The 17,962-nt window shown below is 48.4% G+C and overlaps 1 protein-coding gene across 2 annotated transcripts in view; it reads right to left on the reverse strand.

Moving 5' to 3' along the window:
- RXRG (retinoid X receptor gamma) overlaps positions 1-17,962 on the reverse strand; it is a 43,020-nt gene that overhangs the window by 4,444 nt on the left and 20,614 nt on the right. For both annotated transcript variants that reach the window (XM_035010060.1, XM_035010061.1), the window contains 7 exons: positions 13,357-13,501; positions 10,982-11,161; positions 4,936-5,096; positions 4,678-4,807; positions 3,474-3,606; positions 2,168-2,259; positions 759-864 (listed from right to left, as the gene is read on the reverse strand). In XM_035010060.1, coding sequence (XP_034865951.1) covers positions 759-864; positions 2,168-2,259; positions 3,474-3,606; positions 4,678-4,807; positions 4,936-5,096; positions 10,982-11,161; positions 13,357-13,501 — 947 coding nt within the window. The remainder of the gene's footprint in view (positions 1-758; positions 865-2,167; positions 2,260-3,473; positions 3,607-4,677; positions 4,808-4,935; positions 5,097-10,981; positions 11,162-13,356; positions 13,502-17,962) is intronic.

A 17,962-nucleotide genomic window follows, 5' to 3' on the forward strand; every position in this document is an offset into this window, starting at 1 on the left:
GAGCCCAGAGCCAGAGCCAGCACCTTGCCAGATGCCACACAGATGGCCCTGGGGGACAGGGGTCACGTGTCCCGGCTGCCCTGGAGCTTTTAGCTTCTAGCTAAAAGGGCTTCCGTGGGGCAGAGCAGAAAGCAAGGCCTGGAAAGCACAAGCTCTTTGAAATCAGACAGCCCTGAGTTCACATCCCAGCCCCACTGCACACCAGCTCCGTGATCTCGGGCAACTGCCTTATCCCTTTGGAGCTTCGGTGCCTTGTTAGAAACTGGAGATAATGAGGCCCACGTTCATTTGTTCATTTGCTTGTTCATTCAACATTGAATGCTGTATACAGGGGCGCCTGGGTGGCTCAGTCGGTTAAGCGTCTGCCTTCGGCTCAGGTCGTGATCTCAGGGTCCTGGGATCGAGTCCCGCGTCTGGCTCCCTGCTCGGCGGGGAGCCTGCTTCTCCTTCTCCTCCCTGCTCATGCTCTCTCTTGCTATCTCTCTCTCTCTCAAACAGATAAATAAAATCTTTAAAATAAATAAATAAAGCTGTACACTATGTGTCAGGCACGTCTTAGGCTCTGATTCTGGAGTGGGGAACGGCGCACAAGATAAGACCTCTGGTTTCATGAAGCCAATGTTTTAGCAGCTTTCAGCTTGTTATAAAGATTAAATAACACGTGAAAGACCTAGACAGTGCCTGCTGCATGTTGCCATGTATTCAGGGCAAGTAGGACGCATCACTGCTGCCATAAGATTCTTCCAGCCCCCCCTCACCTGCCAGGTTGTTCCGGATACTTCTGCTTTGTGTAGGCCTCAAGGGTAGCATAAACCTTCTCTCGCAGAGTCTCCACCTCCGAGGGGTTGGACAGCCCCTTGGCATCTGGAAAAGATGACTGATTTAGCCTCGGGTGACACAGGTCAGGTGGACCCCCTTGCACAGGGGGCTGTCCCCATCCACTCAGGCCTCTGCCCCAAGAGTTACTACAGACGGGGAACAACAGTGAAAAAACAAAGCTGGGGGTCCTTTGTGCCCCCAGCTCTCCTCTCTGTGCCCAGTCTACCCAACAGACTCTTGGAACAAAGGTATAAAACCCTGTAAATAGCCAAAGGCACCCACTGCTGACCCCAAGGAGGAGAGTTTTATTTTATCCGATCATTCTAGAAATATTACAGTCACACATTTACTGAGTGCCTACTATGTGTTAAGCACGGACAGGATGATGAGATGGGGTACAAAAACCAACTCCACTCACATGCTGCCTCAACTTACTAACAACCTAATTCATGAGATGAAGCATGGGCCTCAATTACCATGGAATTCTGAACGGTCATCTTTCTTGACCCACGGCAGCTTTGGACAAAGCTGATCACTTCCTCCTTCTCGAAAAACATTTCTTCCCTGGGCCTCCAGGATACCCTCTTCTGCTTCTCTCCCTGCCTCTCTCTGTCCTGTCTCAGGCTCCCCTGTTGGCTCTTCCTTTTCTCCCCAGCCCCTACACGAGGGCTCACCCCAGTGCCCAGCCCCCAGCCCCCTTCTCTGCCCAGCCTTTACTGACTCCCACGTGCACTGACCCCTGTCTCAGAGCCCCACGTGCCAGGCAGAGGCTGACAGCCCTCCAACACACATCTCCGGTCCTGACTTCTCCTCTGAACCCCAGACTCATAAACAAGACTTTCCTGGCCGGCTACTCTTGGATGTCTACTATCCACCTGAGATTTGAATGCACAAGACAAAGTCCTAAGTCCTACCCACTCACCCTTAGGACCCCCATCTCAGCAAATACAACTCCGTCTTTCCAATTACTCAGGAAAATGAAACAAAACGTGCTGAGAATTGCATTTAACACTGCTTTTTCACACACTATCTCTAATCCATCAGCAAATCCCACTGGCTTTGCCTAAAACTATATGTAGAATCTGACCACTTTTTACCACCTCCTTGACCTGACCCTAGAGGCCGCTATCCTCTCTCGTCTCCCCCACCTGCCCCCAAATATGCACACTCCAGGCCCATTCGAGACGCTTTCAAGATGGCACTAGGAGTAGAAACCATGAAGAATCAGCTTCCCGCCTTTGCCAAGGACAGGTTCCTCGGCTCTGCCTTGTCTCGGCTGAGCTAGAGGACCAGAGGATGTCAGAGCTTGGAGGCCAAGCACAGAGGAGGGCAAACCACTGCACATCACCTGGGTTAAACAGCACGATGGCTCGCAGGCACCCCAGCTCTGACTTGTCCATCTGCATGTCTTTCATTTTGGAGACCAGCTCAGTCAGGACTCTGTTCACAGGAAAACAATGAGAGGCAATGAGAAAACCATGAGTCCCAGGCCAAGGGCTGATACAATGAATGCAACCAAGACTTCTTATGCACCCACCCCATTTTCCAGATGATGCGTCAGGTACTAGGGGCACAGAGATGAATAGGATGCCGTCCCTGATCTCAAGGAGCTCACCGTTTAATTGAAGAAACAGACATGGAAACAATAGGTAGCAACATAAAGCCAACAAATGCCAGGAGCCAAGTCCAAGAGAACACCCAGGGGGAAGCAGCGGGGGGGCAGGGGGGCTGGACACTCTGCTGGGAGGGCTGGGAAGGCAGCCTAGAGGATTTAGAAATGCAACAGGCAAAGCAGGGCGAGGGTGTGGCATGTCTGGAGGAAGAGGGCAGAGGGCAGCATCCAGAGACAGGGTAGAAATCTCCAGGGGTCACGAAGAGGGCTGAGTCGGCCAAAAACCACATTGGTCTCTGCATGGACCGTGCAGCAGGAAAGGGCAGGGAAGGAGCAGAGACACCTTGCGTGGACATGCACATGGCCTGGAAGATCATTTTTCGTGGAAATGGAAAGGGGCCATGGGGCCCTGGCTCCAGACAGAGAGGCTATTTTCAACCCTAGGCTCCTCTTTACCAGCTCTCCATCCCTCTGTCCCAAGTCATTCACCCCTCCTCGTTTCATTCATCTCTTTAAATCACATGCCTTCATTTTCCTTTCATGCCACTTACGACAGAGAATCCCAGAGCGAGGCTGCAGCCGCCTGACTGAGGTGGGTCTGCTCCTACTGCAGACCTTCCCCAGAGATCCTGCTACAGAGTCCAGCAAAAACCTCAGCTCATCCCTCCTGCCTCAAGTCAGATCCTGGCTGCTTGTCCCTAGCCCGGCCTCCTACGATAAGCAGTTCAACCTCCCCCACCAAACCTTCGAGGTAATGTCCATGATCCAGTCCCTCCTTTGGAGACCGCTGGAGATAACAGGTTCTCCCTTCTGCCCAGCAACTCTGCTGGTCCCTGACAGGCTCCATCAAGTCGTTTCAAATGTTCTTGTAATCCACCTGTCATTCCCCAGGGGTCTGTTCGAGTGTATTTCATGGTCTCTGCTTCTTGCCCCATGCAGCTGTTAGGGTGGTCTGTCCTGCATCCCAGCACTACCCCCAGGCCCACACACTCACACACACACACACACACACACACACACACTGGAAGCAGAAGAGAGCCACCTGTCAAAGATGGAGCCAACCCCAGCACTGTGGGCACTGCTCCGGTGGACGTGTAAGCCCGTGGCCAGGAGAATGCCATCCTGCACAGAGACGGAGCGGTGGGAGAAGGAGGCAATCAGCAGCTCATTCCACCCTGCAGGGAGAAGAAGGAGGCCTTGAGGGAAAACTGACCACATTCTTGCTTCACTGATGATCATCCAGGGCATGTATTGTGACCCGCATGGAACAAAAGCAGAATCAGAAATGCAGGGAGGTTAAAAACCAGCTCCGGACAACACAGCTAATTAGTGAAGAAACAGGGTAAGACTGGGGGCCCCTGACTCATGGCCCTGCACATCCCCCACCGTCTCCCCAGTACAGGTCAGAATGGCAGCTTGTGGATAAGGACTTTTCCCCCCAGCCAACACCTATGAACTGAACATTGAACAGGTAACAGTCAACGTGTTAGCTGCCCTGGTGGATAAAGCGAGGGAGTATACCTCGCAGCCTCTGCCCCCAGGACCTGACAACCCAGTTTTATTTCTTTGGTGTTGCCTGGCAGCACCCAGCACAGCACGGAGCTTCCCGTCAACACTCAGAGCCTGCTCATTGTCTCACAGGGATGAAATGAGCGTCTGGCTCCCAACGCTCAGCCAGTCTTCACGACATCTCCCCGCTGGCCTGGTCACCAAGAGGAGGTGTGGCATGTGTCCCCTGCACAGTGTCCCGGAAATGGAAGCCAAGACAGCATACAGCACACAGAACCTTAGCGTAGGAAGGGACCCTGGATAAATGACCTTGAGCAGACAACCTCTGACTTCTCTTACCTCATCTGTGAAATGGGAATTCCTCTATTTCCCGACAGTATGATAACAAGGAGGCACTGCTTTAGACTGCCCTCGATAAAATTGACTTAACTGTCTTTGAAAATTAAACGCAAATTATAAAACCACGGTAAAATTTGCATGGAAGAAGAGCCTCACCCTCCACTAATGATGTTTCACTTGGGAATAAAAGTTGTGGAGGAGAGGCCACCCAAATGTAAGAGCCTATAATTAACAGAAAAAGAACAACTCTGACTAGGGTTATCCTGTCATCACCATGGCACACAGCTCGGATGGGTCACAGCTTCATCAGCTGACTTGACTTAGGATCCCAAGGGTAATTTCAAAATGGCAGCCCAAGTGATTGTCCCAAGAAAAAAACAAACCCCGATGTCCTTTACCTGCCCGGAGCAGAATGACCTGGTCCTCCAAGGTGAGGTCAGAGAAGTGGGGGATGCGCTTCGCCCATTCAACAAGAGTGAAAAGCTGCTTATCAGCAGCATGGCATATGTTGGTGACAGGGTCATTTGTCTTAAAAAAAACAAAAAAACAAAAACCAAAGCGCTGTGAGGGGCAGGCTCCAGGACTCTAGCACACCCCTTTCCCATCTCCAGCCCCGCCAAGGAGTGGGAGGTGGATGGAGGTCTCAGACCACATACCGAGTTCTCCAGGTTCATATCACCGTAGGATTCTGTCTTTGGTTCGACAGCAAGTTCAGCTTCTAGAATCCTCTCCACAGGCATATCGTCATGGCCACTACCGGCACATTCTGCCTCACTCTCGGCCCGCTCCCGGCTCCTCTGCCTTTCTTCTTGCACAGCTGGTACACAGGAAGACATGCAGATGTCACCACATGCCCAGGACAACTGTGGCAAAGCAGGTTACCTACTGGAACTTCCACTGCCTCATCTGTAAAATGGGCATCCTCATGGTCCCCGATCAAAGATGTCGTAATGTTGACAGATGAAACACAGCAAGCAAAGTGATTTGCTTATGCACATGTACACCTGCAGGCTCTTTAGTCCGCATCCTTCCTGGTTCATTATGGAGGAGTCTAAGGAGTTTGCATTGCAAATTTTAAGAACCTCTGATCCTGCCCTCTCTTCTAAGGAGCCACTTCTTCCTTGGTCTTTCAAGGACAGTCTCCTGTGTTTTACCTCTAGCTGCTCCCTCTAATGAACTGTGGGCATGCCATGGTTAAGTGGCAATCGCATTACTTCGAAAATTCCCTCTGTCAGATCCTATGCATCATGCTTGGCATTCACATCCCATTAGGTCTGCCCCTAATGCTCCAGCCTGAACACAACATCACCTGATCCAACTTGTCAGGGAAGATCTTCAGGGAGCCATGAAGGTATTTAGTAAGTGAAGAGGTGGAGGAATGTCACCTAGATGACATCTCAGAGTCAGCAGCTGATTTTGGGGGTGGGGAAGGGTACACAGGCAGAGGTGTGGGCTGGAATGATCTCTGCCCCTCCACCCTTAGGGTTTTCACTGAAGTTCATTCTAACCCTCAGAGCCCTAAGGGTCTATACGTGAGGAGGTCAGGCAGACCCCCTTCCCAATTCTGTCCTCTCTGTTGACAAACATTTTCTGTTGGGTTAGTTTCCATAATCTAGAAAGCTGTGGTTTCCATCTTCCTATTCCCAGCACTATGGGGCAAAATTCAATATTGGTATACTTTTTTTTTTTAAATCCCAAGAATCAAGAAAATTATCCTCTAAGCAGGTGACTAATCTGGATCTTGAAGGGATAATGAGGCACAAAGCCTGCAGAATGAACTGGAACCAGATGCTGGGCATCCAGTTTGTCACACAAGTGATGTCAGTGAACTGTCAAGGTAGGTCAGAGAAGGGTATGACTGGAAAAACACAACTCACATCCAAAGTCTCCAGGAGAGACACCCGAAGACACCTCAAGATGAGAATGATATTCAGTGGTTGGGACGGAGGGAGAGAGGGTCAGAAGGAAGGAGTAGAGGGAGACATGGAATAAAGAGAATAAAGCAGGGCAGTGACAAAAAGAAGAAACAGAAGGGAGAGAGAATAAAGACAAATTAGGAAAGAGGAGAGCAAAAGTCATGTACTTTGGAGTCCAAGAAGTCTTTTTCAAAATGGGCTCTACCACTTCCTAGCTAAAGGACATTGAACATATGACTCAGCCCACTCAGCCTCAGTTTCCCTAATGTAAAGTGGGGATTACCATACTTGAGTGAGGTTGTTTGGGGAAGATTAAATGAAATAATTATAAAAAGATCCCAAAAAGGTAGTTTTCCCTCCCCTTTGTCTCTGTTTGTGCTCCTGAACTTCTGTCTGGTCCTCTCTCCATCTCCCCTTTGGACCTCTTCCTCCCTCTCCTTGTTTCTCTTCCTCCCTCATCCTTCCTTCTGGACCACTCTGTTAGTCTTCACCCACTGACGGCATACAAACATGACCATATGTATTTTTATTATCAGCTGGATTGACTGGTTAAAGTTGAGTGCTTCTTGTATTAATTGTCCTAACGTAGGTTAATAGGCTTCCATTTGTCTTGATTTTAAAAGATGGGGAGAAGCAAACTAAGTTAAGTTTCCTTTACGGTCCTCAATTGATTTCTTCTACAGATTTGTAACATGGAAGGAAAATAACCTTGGCTTCCGGAAAGTAGATTCTAATTCCAATCTTGCCATTTAATCGAGTGATCCTTTGCTATTCCTCTCTTCTCTTTGTGCCATAAATCTTACTGTCACATTAGACGAATCATATATCTGTTGCTGGGGGAAATCTTCTATGTGGCAGACATTCTGAGCTACCATACTACACACATTTGGGATATATCCAGGGGACACTGGGTGACCTAAAACAGTACCAAACTTGGGGCCAGTGGGTGGCTCAGTCGGTTAAGCGTCTGCCTTCGGCTCAGGTCATGATCTTGGGGTCCTGGGATCGAGTCTTGTGTCGGGCTCCCTGCTCAGCAGGGAGTCTGCTTCTCCCCCTCCCCTACTCATTCTCTAATAAGTAAATAAAGGCTTCAAATAAATAAATAAATAAATAAATAAAATCGTACAAACTCCTGCCTTCTAACAGAATTTTATCCATTAGTCCAACATACATTTATTGGACACGCACTATAATAGCCAAAATTTATGGAGTGTTTTTTTCTGTGTCAGGAATTATGCTCAACACTTTACATAGATTGCACTTCGTTGAATCCCCACAATAACCCTCTCAAGTACTATGAGCCACAGAGTAGTTATGTAACCTGCCAGAGGTCCCAGTACTAAGAAAAGATGGAGCCAACATGTAGACCTGGGCTGACAGATTTCTAAGCCCACCCCTCAGCCCTCCTTAAACCGCCTCGAGGTTCTGGGCTGGTTGCACTAATAAAGATCACACAGGGCTCAAGAGGGATGTCAAATGCAGCCCCCTGAACTCCCTCAAAAATATCCATTATCTAACTATCCAAACTCTAGTAAATGACCAGAAATCATGGAAATAGACTTCCCCAAGACCCCTGAGGGTTATCTGGTAGCTTGGAAGTCAGAGGGTCCCGGTCCTATATCAGCTCTGTCATTAGCTTGCTCAGTAAGCTTAGTCAAGTCCCTAGGCTCTCAGGACCTTTGTTTCTTCTTTCAGGAAACAAATGTGTTACATCCGAGAATAGCAAATGTCCATTCCAGCTTCACCACTACGTATCCTGAAAAGGCAATGGGTCCTGGCCCCTAGCTCCCGACAGATACATTCTGAGTCCATCCTCACGTCCCTCCTTTTCTATCTGTTCAACTCTTCCAGAAGTATCGATTCAATAGTTTCTCTCAGTTAACTGTTCCAGATTTTTGTTATTCTTGTCCTCAAGGCAGTGTCCAACCTGAGCCCCCGATTCTGTAAATCGAGGTCAGAAATGAGAGTGGTGAAGGAAAGGCTGCCGAGCAGCTTTCTGGAAGTGGCCCTTCCTATAGTGATACCAGGGACCCATTCACTCCTTTGCCTTCTCTTCATCAGGGTAAATAGTACCAATTCCTTTCGAAATTTCTCTAGGAGCCCCTTTCCCCTCTGAATTTTTACTACTCAACTTTTCATCACTCCCATTTCTCCACATTCTTTTCAAAAAATCAGAAGCCAAAACTAGACACTTCTCCATCAAAGTGTCAGAACAATGCCAGGTTTAAAGGAAGGACTGCCCAGGCCCTTGGAATTCACATGCCCCCATCTGACTGACGTTTTCTTTCATGAAAGAGCCACGCTTCCTGCCCTTTGTGCGCCAACCCTCTGACGGTAACAGAGCCGAGGGCTGCTGGGGCTGAGGTTTGAGAGACAGATGGTGAGCAGCAAACATGGCTGCTTGGCTGATGGAAGCATTTCACCTGCCTTTAGTTCAATCTCACCTGCAGAAGGAAAATGATTATTTTTCCAAGTCATCCTGAAACTTATCTCATCTGTCCTGAGAGGCAAAAATGACCCCCACAGCCATCATGCTCTTGCTGATGGGAGACATTCTTTGGGGTCATTAATTTTACGTTTGACCATCATGGTGGCAGAAGCCCTACAGAGCATCAGTTCTATCTTGGTGAAGAGAAGACAGTCTCCACCACATCACATGTTCCGATGGATAAGATCATTGACTCCTTGACAGCAAGAATGACATGAGCATGAAGCAGGCACTCAGTTAATACTTGGTGCACGAGTGAATGAGTCCTTTTAGGAGCTCGTGCATGACTAAAACTTTTGATTCCAATATTCAGTTTAAACCACTCACCCATTCATTCAGCAATTATATATTAAATGCCTACTATGTGCTAGTCACTGGTGATATAGCGGGTTGGGGGGGAAGCAGAAAAAATCCTTGCCTTGGTGGAGACAGGTAGTAAACAAAATAAGTAAGTATGTTAGATACAGTGATAAACCCTGTGGAAAAGAGACCACGAAGCACCCGGGGTGCCTGATGCGATTCTAGATGCTGTAGATAAGCAAGGCTTTACCTAGAAGTTGACAATTGAGTAAAGGTCTGAAGGAAGAGTAGAAGGGAGCCACGCAGGCACCTGGGAAGTGGGCGTTCCAAGCCCTCTTCACTCCAAGGGAGACAGTAAGTGCAAAACTCCTGGTGGCCCAACAGAGACCAGCAAGGCTGGACCAGACAGACACAGGACAGTCAGACCATGCACAACCTTGAATTCATAACCAGGGTTTTGCCTTTTCTCTGAGCAAGAAGGGAAGGGGCTGGAGCATTCTGGGGCAGGAAGGGTTTGACCGGAGCTACTTGTTCAAAGCCTCACTGGTTGCTCTTGGAGAGTGTAGGAAGACAAAGATGGAAGCAGGGGGAGTTCTTAGGAGCCTGTGTGGATTATTACAGAAGATAGCAGTGGCTTATGCTGGTAGCATGAAAGTCATGAGACATGGAAAGATTCTGGACATATTCTGAGGGAGAGACAGGATTTCCTCACCCACTGAATGTGGTATATGAAAGAAAGAGGAGCCCAGTGGTTTTTCATCTGAGCAACTGTAAAAAAAAAAAAAAAGAAAAGGAAAAAAAAGGCTATTTCCTAAAATGGGGAAGACGGGAAGACTGCGTGATGAACAGGCTGGGAGGGCAGATCATCAGGAGCCCAGGTTTGGGTCTGCCAACTTGAGATTTCTGTCAGATAACAGAGTGAGGGCCATCCTCGTTCCAGAGCACCTCCACACCCTGGCAGGAGGGGAGGCTCCAGATGGGCTCTGATCTGGGAGGAAGAAGACCCACTCTCGGCTCCTCACCTACCTGTGGGACCTTGGAAAACTCACTTCACCAATCCACATGGTTTCCTCCACTGTAGAACAATGAGTGCTATTAAATTACTCTGAAGGGCCACCTCCATCCATCTCAGAATTGCTAAGAATGTCCATTTCTTCCTTCTTGGTAGCATTCTCTCCTAGGAGGGCCTCCAAGAACCTTTTCTTCATTGATCCTTTCAGTCAGCCTCCCCTCTCCCCAGAGAAAAGAAGTTCATGGAGAATGAGGAGTTTCACCTGGGGCTGACTAAATGCCTCGCTCCTATTTCCTGGAGAGACGCAGGACTTCCTCACTCTGAAATCTGGTAAGACGGACCTTTTACGTTATGTCCTTGCTTGAGTTCACGAGTTAATCAACTGCCCAATTCGATTCATTTGTTACTTAACAGAAAGATTTTTCGATTTTCTAAATGAACAGAAAGCACTTACAGATTTTTTTTTCTCTCTATAACAACCCAGCGAAGCCACGCTGTAAACTGAAAGACATAATGTTCTAAAAATGTACCATGATGGTCTCTCTGAATGAGAAGGCTACCTCTGATTACGGATAAAGCCAATACTCCTCCCCCGCCCAAGACCACGGAATACACCAACCTCAGATCTGTAGCAGCCCAAGGTTATAAAAGCCCAGAGAGACGACTCACACCAGCAGGCTTCCCCCCACGAGAATTAGAGGCGAGGAGTCTGCGCCGCCCAGAAAGGCAGTCGAATGATCTGAATGGTCCGCTTGTGGGGTGGTGCCCCGACACCAGGACACCAGCTCCTGAGACTTGCTGCCTGGCTCACAGAAGAGCCAGGGAGAGGGTCCAGTGTGCGGACCATCCGCTAAGCTCCGGGAGAGAAGACTGAGCACGGGGGAGGAAGGCGCGCCTGCTCTCTTTGCTCTGGGGCACCCACTGCCGAGGGCAGGGTCGCACAAGCGCGATCCTCGGGAGGTCCCGAGGGCGGGCCGGGGCCTCACCTTCCCTCTTCATGCCCATCACCAGGCACTTCTGGTAACGGCAGTATTGACACCGATTCCTTTGGCGCTTGTCAATGAGGCAGTCTTTGTTATCGCGGCAGGTGTACACAAGGTCTTTCCTTATGGTTCTCTTGAAGAAGCCCTTGCAGCCTTCACAACTGTACACACCGTAGTGCTTTCCTGCTCACAAGAACAAAAGTGAACACTGCAGAGACCGTCCTCGGGTTTATTTGGCTCTTTCACTCACAAGCGCGCCCTTGGCTTTCCCCCGGGGGGGGCCCTGGCACATCACCTGGGCACCAGGACGCGCCGCAAAGAGCAGCCAGCGGAGGAGGCAGGCTTGATCACAGGGACCAAACGAAGGCAGAGTAAATATGCCCTTCCTCGTGTCTCTCCCCCCCGCCCCGCCGCCCCGCCGCCCCCGGAATCGCCAGTTCCAGAGAGCACGATTAGAAAAGTCCTGACCCAAGATTTTGTTTACATTTATTTTATTAAGGCAACTCTTGTGTTTAGTTAAGCAAAATGTTCTGTCTCCATTCAAGACATGAGTATACATAATAAATAAAAATATTTATGCTTGCTATGTAGTATCTAGCAGGAAAAAAAAAAGAAAAACCTCAGCTTCACTAATATTTCCCCATAATTGAGGCCCAAAGACATGGGAGCCCCACTGAGAAGTATTCTCTTTCACCACAGACTAGGAACGGGAACCTGAGTTATGGATTTTCTAGATGCTCTTGCCTGTTGGAGAAATAAATTGGTATATGATCTTTAGAGCATAAAAGGACGTGCAGTCTTGTAACATAAAGATCTGATGGAAGGTGGTTTTGCTTGGTCTAGAATATCCTGTTACATGTTTCACTGTCTTTATTACGTGTTCCACACAGTTTTCAATGAGCCCAGCCACGGATGGCTAATTTGTGTCAAGAGAGCCGTCACACTCACTGGACATGGGCACCAAGAATCAGTCACAGCTCCTTCTAAGCAGCCCTTCTCAAATCTACACACCAGGGAGCAGTGCTCAACTGAACTGAAGGTGCGACTTGGAAAATAGAAGGAAGCAGATCATTTGAAATATATTGACCTCTAATTCTTCAGTGTCATACGTGATGCTGTTGAGCTGTAGACCTGACATCACTTTCTACTTCAGTTACATTTAGGCTGATATAAAAGTGAACGTGAAGAAGTCCTTGAGAACTAGTCAACATACAAATTTGCATCCCAAGAGCTGACATGTCAGAGGAAGCCAGCTCCAGATAGCCTGCCTGATGAAGCCAGTCTGGGCTTAATCAGTTGACCACACCAATCCACTGAATGCATAGCAATAGTAAGTATGGGATTTTATCTTGGACCTTAAAATCCTAATGCTCTCAACTCTGAAGTATTTGTCTTTGAGAAACATGGTACCTCCATGTCATTCCCATGACTCTCCCATTTTTGAGTGAACCTCCCAGACTTTCAAACAAGCCATAGCAGAGGAAACTCTGCTTGGGTGTGGCCGGCCTTCTGTTGCTATGGCAATGGCCAAGTCCGCACAATTTGGCAACCACTTTGTGAGAGCAAGCAAACAACAGCCACATAGCGAAGTCAGTTCCAGGCACCAGGAACTTTCGATGGAGTGCATTTTGCAGTGGCTTTGGTGACAACAGGAAGATGAGGAATCCTCAGCCAACTACTATGACAGCCATAGAAAAGAACCTTCCCCATCTTCTCATTCATCAAAACAGAGATTCTCATGTCCTCAAAAGTGGTGGGATTGGGAGTGAGGGAGAGGAAGGAGAAGTCAGGAAATAAATCATTTGGGCAAAAATAGAAGAGGATCAGAAAAGATGAAATCTGTGAAAACACACTGATTTCTATCCATGAAAACATGTTAAAAACCTAGAATGTTGTAGAAAGAAATATGCTAAAATAGTAAAGTCTTTATCTTTGTCGGGAACATTACAGATAATATTTTTAGTTTTCTTTTGTGCTTTTCTAGTTCTTTCCTACACTGGGACATTTCCTACACTGGGACAATATTTTTAGAATTATAAAAAAAATATATTTTTTAAAAAAATTAAAGAGATACTTGCTAATTACAACAGCTTCACTATCCCACATACACGGAATGCAACACAGTAACTCCAAAGACGTGTTTCTGAAATGCTTCCTATAAATCCAATCCTTAAAAATGAACTCATATTTAAAATTCATCCAGATTTCAGGCTATGAATCCAGTGACAGAAATTTACAGCCTGGGCCCCACACTGGACCCTAAAAGGCTCTTTTTCTTCCATTGGGTACAAAGTAGCCAGGTGAGCAGGGAACAGGCACCATCTCTGGGACCCTCACTGGACGGGACCCCCGAGAGTGGCGTCTGCTTCTACATGTACCTGAGGATCTGTCCCCACAGATGGCACAGATGTGTTTCACCAGAGATCCGGGGCTGGTTGATGGGTAGTTCATGCTTCCAATCCCAGGAAGCCCTGGTAAGGGCTTGATGTCCTCTGAAATGCTGACACTGTTGACCTCATTTAGCTGCAAGGGAAAACAATACAAGTAAACATGGAACCAGGGTAGACCCAACGCCTGAGATGGAAAGCAATAGGAGTATCCTCGCGAAAAAAAAAAAAAAAATTCTATTTCAAGAAATAGTTTCCAAGTATGGAGTATCCAAAACTGCCTGTTGGGGGATATGGATTTAAGGGAAGGAAAAAAGTGACACAGAGGAACTAAATCATTTCTAGACACCAACACCTAAGTCAAACATCACAACACATTATCAGAATTACTATTTTACTCATGTGTTTCATTAGAGCTGGAAATCCACCCTGGACACACTTAAGACCCACTTAGGACAAGTCAGTTGTATGTTTTTAGATTTTGTAATAACGACTGTCTATTCAGCACTGCTCCAAGAGGAGCTACGGCTCTTAGGCAAAAGACTTAGACTCCAAGAGAGCCAAGCAAAAAAATGCAAATCCATTCACTGAGTCAATCAACAGACACTCACTGAGTGCTCACCCTGCAGGCACTGTGCCAGGCTCCGGGGTACAAAGGTGAGGTCTAAAAATGCACTCTTAAGGAGTTCACAGTAAAATGGAAGAGAAGGTCATGTCAACAAGCCCACAGAAGATGCTAAACCAAATGCCCAAATCATTGCAGTAGCACCAAAGTTGGGTAGAAAGTCCCAGATCATGGTTTTGAACTTGACCGTAAGGAACGGGCCATCTTCCTGTGAAACCGGAAAATCCATACAGCCGGGGACTGTCTGCTTTGTCTTCCCCATGTCCAACGTGGTCCCGGCACGAGGTAGGGAGTTGGTGTGCCCAAATGGCTGAAGAAATGAACGTGTGCATCCCTGTCCTCAGTCCTGTCCCAAGGTCACATTGGCTTCTCACCACCACCACCTCCATGTCTCCCAGGGCTCAGGGAGATTACCGAGAAGCCGCTGCTTAGTGCTCTGTATTCATCAAAGAAATCGTCAATACATATGACTACGTCGTCCAATTAGCAGAAATTGTGAGTGCCCATGGGCACAGCTCAACCTTCTAGGCACTGTGAAGGGAGACAGAAAACCTAGAAGATCTCTCTTTCCTCAAAAATGCACACTCTCATTGAAGAGTGGGGACGTGCACAAAAATTAAGAACACTTACAAGTAAACTCACAGCTGGTGCAGAGTATGCATGTGTTTAAGTGTCCAGCAGAGGCACCTGGGAACTCTCTGGGAATTTAAGAGAGTTTCCACTGACTTCTATAGGGTCTATGTGAATTTCGAATCATACTGTCTCCCCAGAGTGACAGCAATTCTCAAACTAAACCAAAGGTAGGATTTGTTTCTCCATTCAAGGCCTTCGGGACAGAAGGAATGATCAATAAAGCATAAGACACAACATAGCCTGAGTTAGGTTCCTTCTAAATTTACCAGCTTTTCAATTCACTAAGCAAATATTTATTGAGCACAGGAGGTGGGCAGAGGCTCGGGTCAAGGGCAGTAAGGGATGCAGAAAAGACCAGACAGCCTGCAGCTCCTTGCTTTGAAGTCCAAGTCACCAGGAATTTTTAAAAATTAATTTGTATGAAGGATGAAAACACACATGCGATGGGAGAAGCTCTCTCTCTTCCTCGCCCACTTTTTACACAAGGCTAAGACAAGACACCTAGAACTTGTGCCCAGTATTTTGCTTTGTTTCAGTGTCGCACCATGGTCCTCAGCCCTGGATGTACACCTGGGAGCTTTAGGGGGAAAAAAACAAAAAACAAATGGATGCCAGGGCTCCACATCCAGAAATTGAGTCAATAGGTCTGAGGGCCATTGGTACTGCTATTTCTCTAGATTTACCAGGGAATGCAAATATGCAGCCAGGGCTAAGAATCACCAGGTTGGCAGGAAAAACATCGCTTTGGAGTTCCATGGAGCTAGGACCGACTCCCAGTCTGCCCTTACCAACGGCATGACTTCAAAGAAGTTACTTATCTTCATCCACCCTTAGTTTCTTGTAAAATGAGCCTAGTAAGACCTAGTATACAGAGTCACTGGGAGGATTAGATGACAGAACGCTGGAAAATCCCCACCATAGTGCCCGGCACACGGTATTGGTTCCGTAAATTCTGGCTCTTATCATTCCAATAAAATCTGGTTAATCAAGACATGACTTTTGAGTGTTTCTTATCAGCCAACACTCTACTCTGTCCTAGGAATTCTGCAGTAAATGAGCCCACATTCACCAAAGGGGTTAAATGATTCCATTTCTTGGCGGGGGGTGGGGGGGTCAGAAAATGAATGTTGTCATGATATTAGGTTATCATTACTTCAGATGTGGGACATATTTAGATGTGTACTGATTTTTCAGAAATAGGTTGAGGGGGTTTCTGTTGGTGTAAATTTTAGGTGACAACTTTTCTCGAGCGCCTTGGTGAAACACACGTCACCACTTAGATCCTCCCAAAAGGGAAACATTTTAGGTCAGATGACCCCGGAGAAAGAACCCTCTGGCTGACCAAGGCTCTGTCCCCCAAATCCTCAGACCGACAAAAAAGGATATGGGCATAAGGAGGAGGCCCCCACTCCCCTTCCCCTCCCACTGCCAGGTCCCGTGGGGTCAGTTCGCCACCGGCAGCCTGGGGAGGTCACAGGAGGCAAGTACTGTTAATGCTGGTAGCAACACCCTCTGTAGAAGGCTTGCGTGGCGCTCACAACAACCCCATGAGGTCATTCTAGTTTCCAGATGAGGGAACTGGGCCTTAGAGCGGTTTATTCGTGTGTTCCTTCAGAAATACTACGGCGATGCAGAAAGGAGGAAGACAGCAGCTACTCCCTCAATGCGACTGGCCATTGATGAGGTTAGAAGTCAGCGGGGATTGTTTAGGAAGGAAAGGCCCCAAACAACTGAGATTAGACTAGAAGGAAGACTACTTGAAGAAGGTGGCATCTGAGCCAGGGCTTCATAGCCTTCAAAAGTGGGTAAGACTCGGATGGGCTGGTGATGGGCTAAGGGCTCAGAGAGCAAAGGTCCCTGAGGGAAGCCCGGGGGCTCGTGTAGGGTGTGGATGGGTGGGAGGCGCCTCATAAGGAGAGTGGACTGAATCTTGAGAAGCAATTAAGAGCAGCCACTGGAGGTTTTCGGCTGAGGAATACTGCTCTGCCTCAGGGAAGGAAATGAGGCAGCCGCTCGAGGAAAACCTGGAGGGAGACACTGAGGCTGTCGATCTGCCCAGTCGCAGGTTAGGTGCCTTCCCAGGCTAACAGGCTGGAGGTAGGCCACTGGGCTCCCAGCTCATTCCTCCTTTACCACAAGACCTGTCTTGCATGGCAGGAGACGCTCAAGACCCCCTGCCCTAGTAGCTTCCTGGCCCACCCCCGTGGTGAGGAGCCCACTCTCTCCCAGGTGGGAGCCAGGAGCCCCCTCCACCCCTTCTCCTCATGGGTCAGGGGCAGCAGCAGGATGGAAGGGCTGGGACAGAAGGGTTGATACTCCCTTCTCCACTGGCCTCTTTGCTGGCTTGGGGTTTGCGTGGGCTCCGCGCAAAGACAGATGGGATAGAAGGAAGCTGTCAGGGTGCAAACCCATTAGCTGCGTGGCCTGGAGTCCCCTTGGCCGGCTGTCTTGTTCCATTAGAAGCGGCTCTGCAGAAGTGAGCACTTTCAGAGTGGGGATTCACCAGGCGGCTGGCCACTCTCTGAGAACAGGGCGAAACACACTTGACTGGCCTGGCTTCCATTTGCAGCCTCTCAGCCAGGGACCAAACGCTTCCTGGATGCCCTGGAGTCATCATGGAACATCAAGTCCTGCATTTCTGAGCTGCTTTCAGCCAAAATTATTCCACTAAATGCAGACATGTGGCCCGCCTGCCAGGCCTCAGGCAGGCACTCCTTTTCCAGGGAGTGGACTCTGTAGAGTGGGGCTCCTTTAATCCAGTGAGGGTCCTTGTTGTGAGCAGTAAGGAGCCTAGACTTCCCAACCGGGGAGAGAGAAGCCCCAGGTTCTGGTGGACCTGCCGCTGCCTCACCGTGTGATCTTGACCAGGTTACTGCATCAGAGACTCAGTTTCCTCATCCACAGGCTCGATCAGTGATTTTTCCAACTCAGGGTGTGCGTGTGGCTGGGCGGTGGGAAGGGCGACCAAGAAGCCTTCGGATCTCCTGCCCCGAGTTCACCCAGACCTGTTTGTATCGGCCACGCTCATCAGCCTTCCAAACATGCTTTCTCTTGGAGAAAAGACTTTACGGCTTAACTTTTTAAAATCATTAAACAAGATGATCTTTAAGGTCTGTTCCAGCTCTAACACTTGTAACTTTTATTAAGTATTCTCTATAAAAATCTGCAAGGATAGTAATTTGGTTATCAATCACTACCTGGGCAGGAATTATCAGGGACAGAACCCAGGTCAGGCAGCTGGGTTCAGGAGGGGAGAAAGAGGTGGGGGCATTCCAAGGACACGCAGGGCTTGCTTCCGAGTCCAGGCAACAGGCATCACACACACACAGTCATGAAAAT

Source organism: Mirounga leonina, unplaced genomic scaffold (genome assembly GCF_011800145.1).
Source record: "Mirounga leonina isolate KUSES-001 unplaced genomic scaffold, KU_Mleo_1.0 Mir_154, whole genome shotgun sequence".
Lineage (NCBI taxonomy): Eukaryota > Metazoa > Chordata > Mammalia > Carnivora > Phocidae > Mirounga > Mirounga leonina.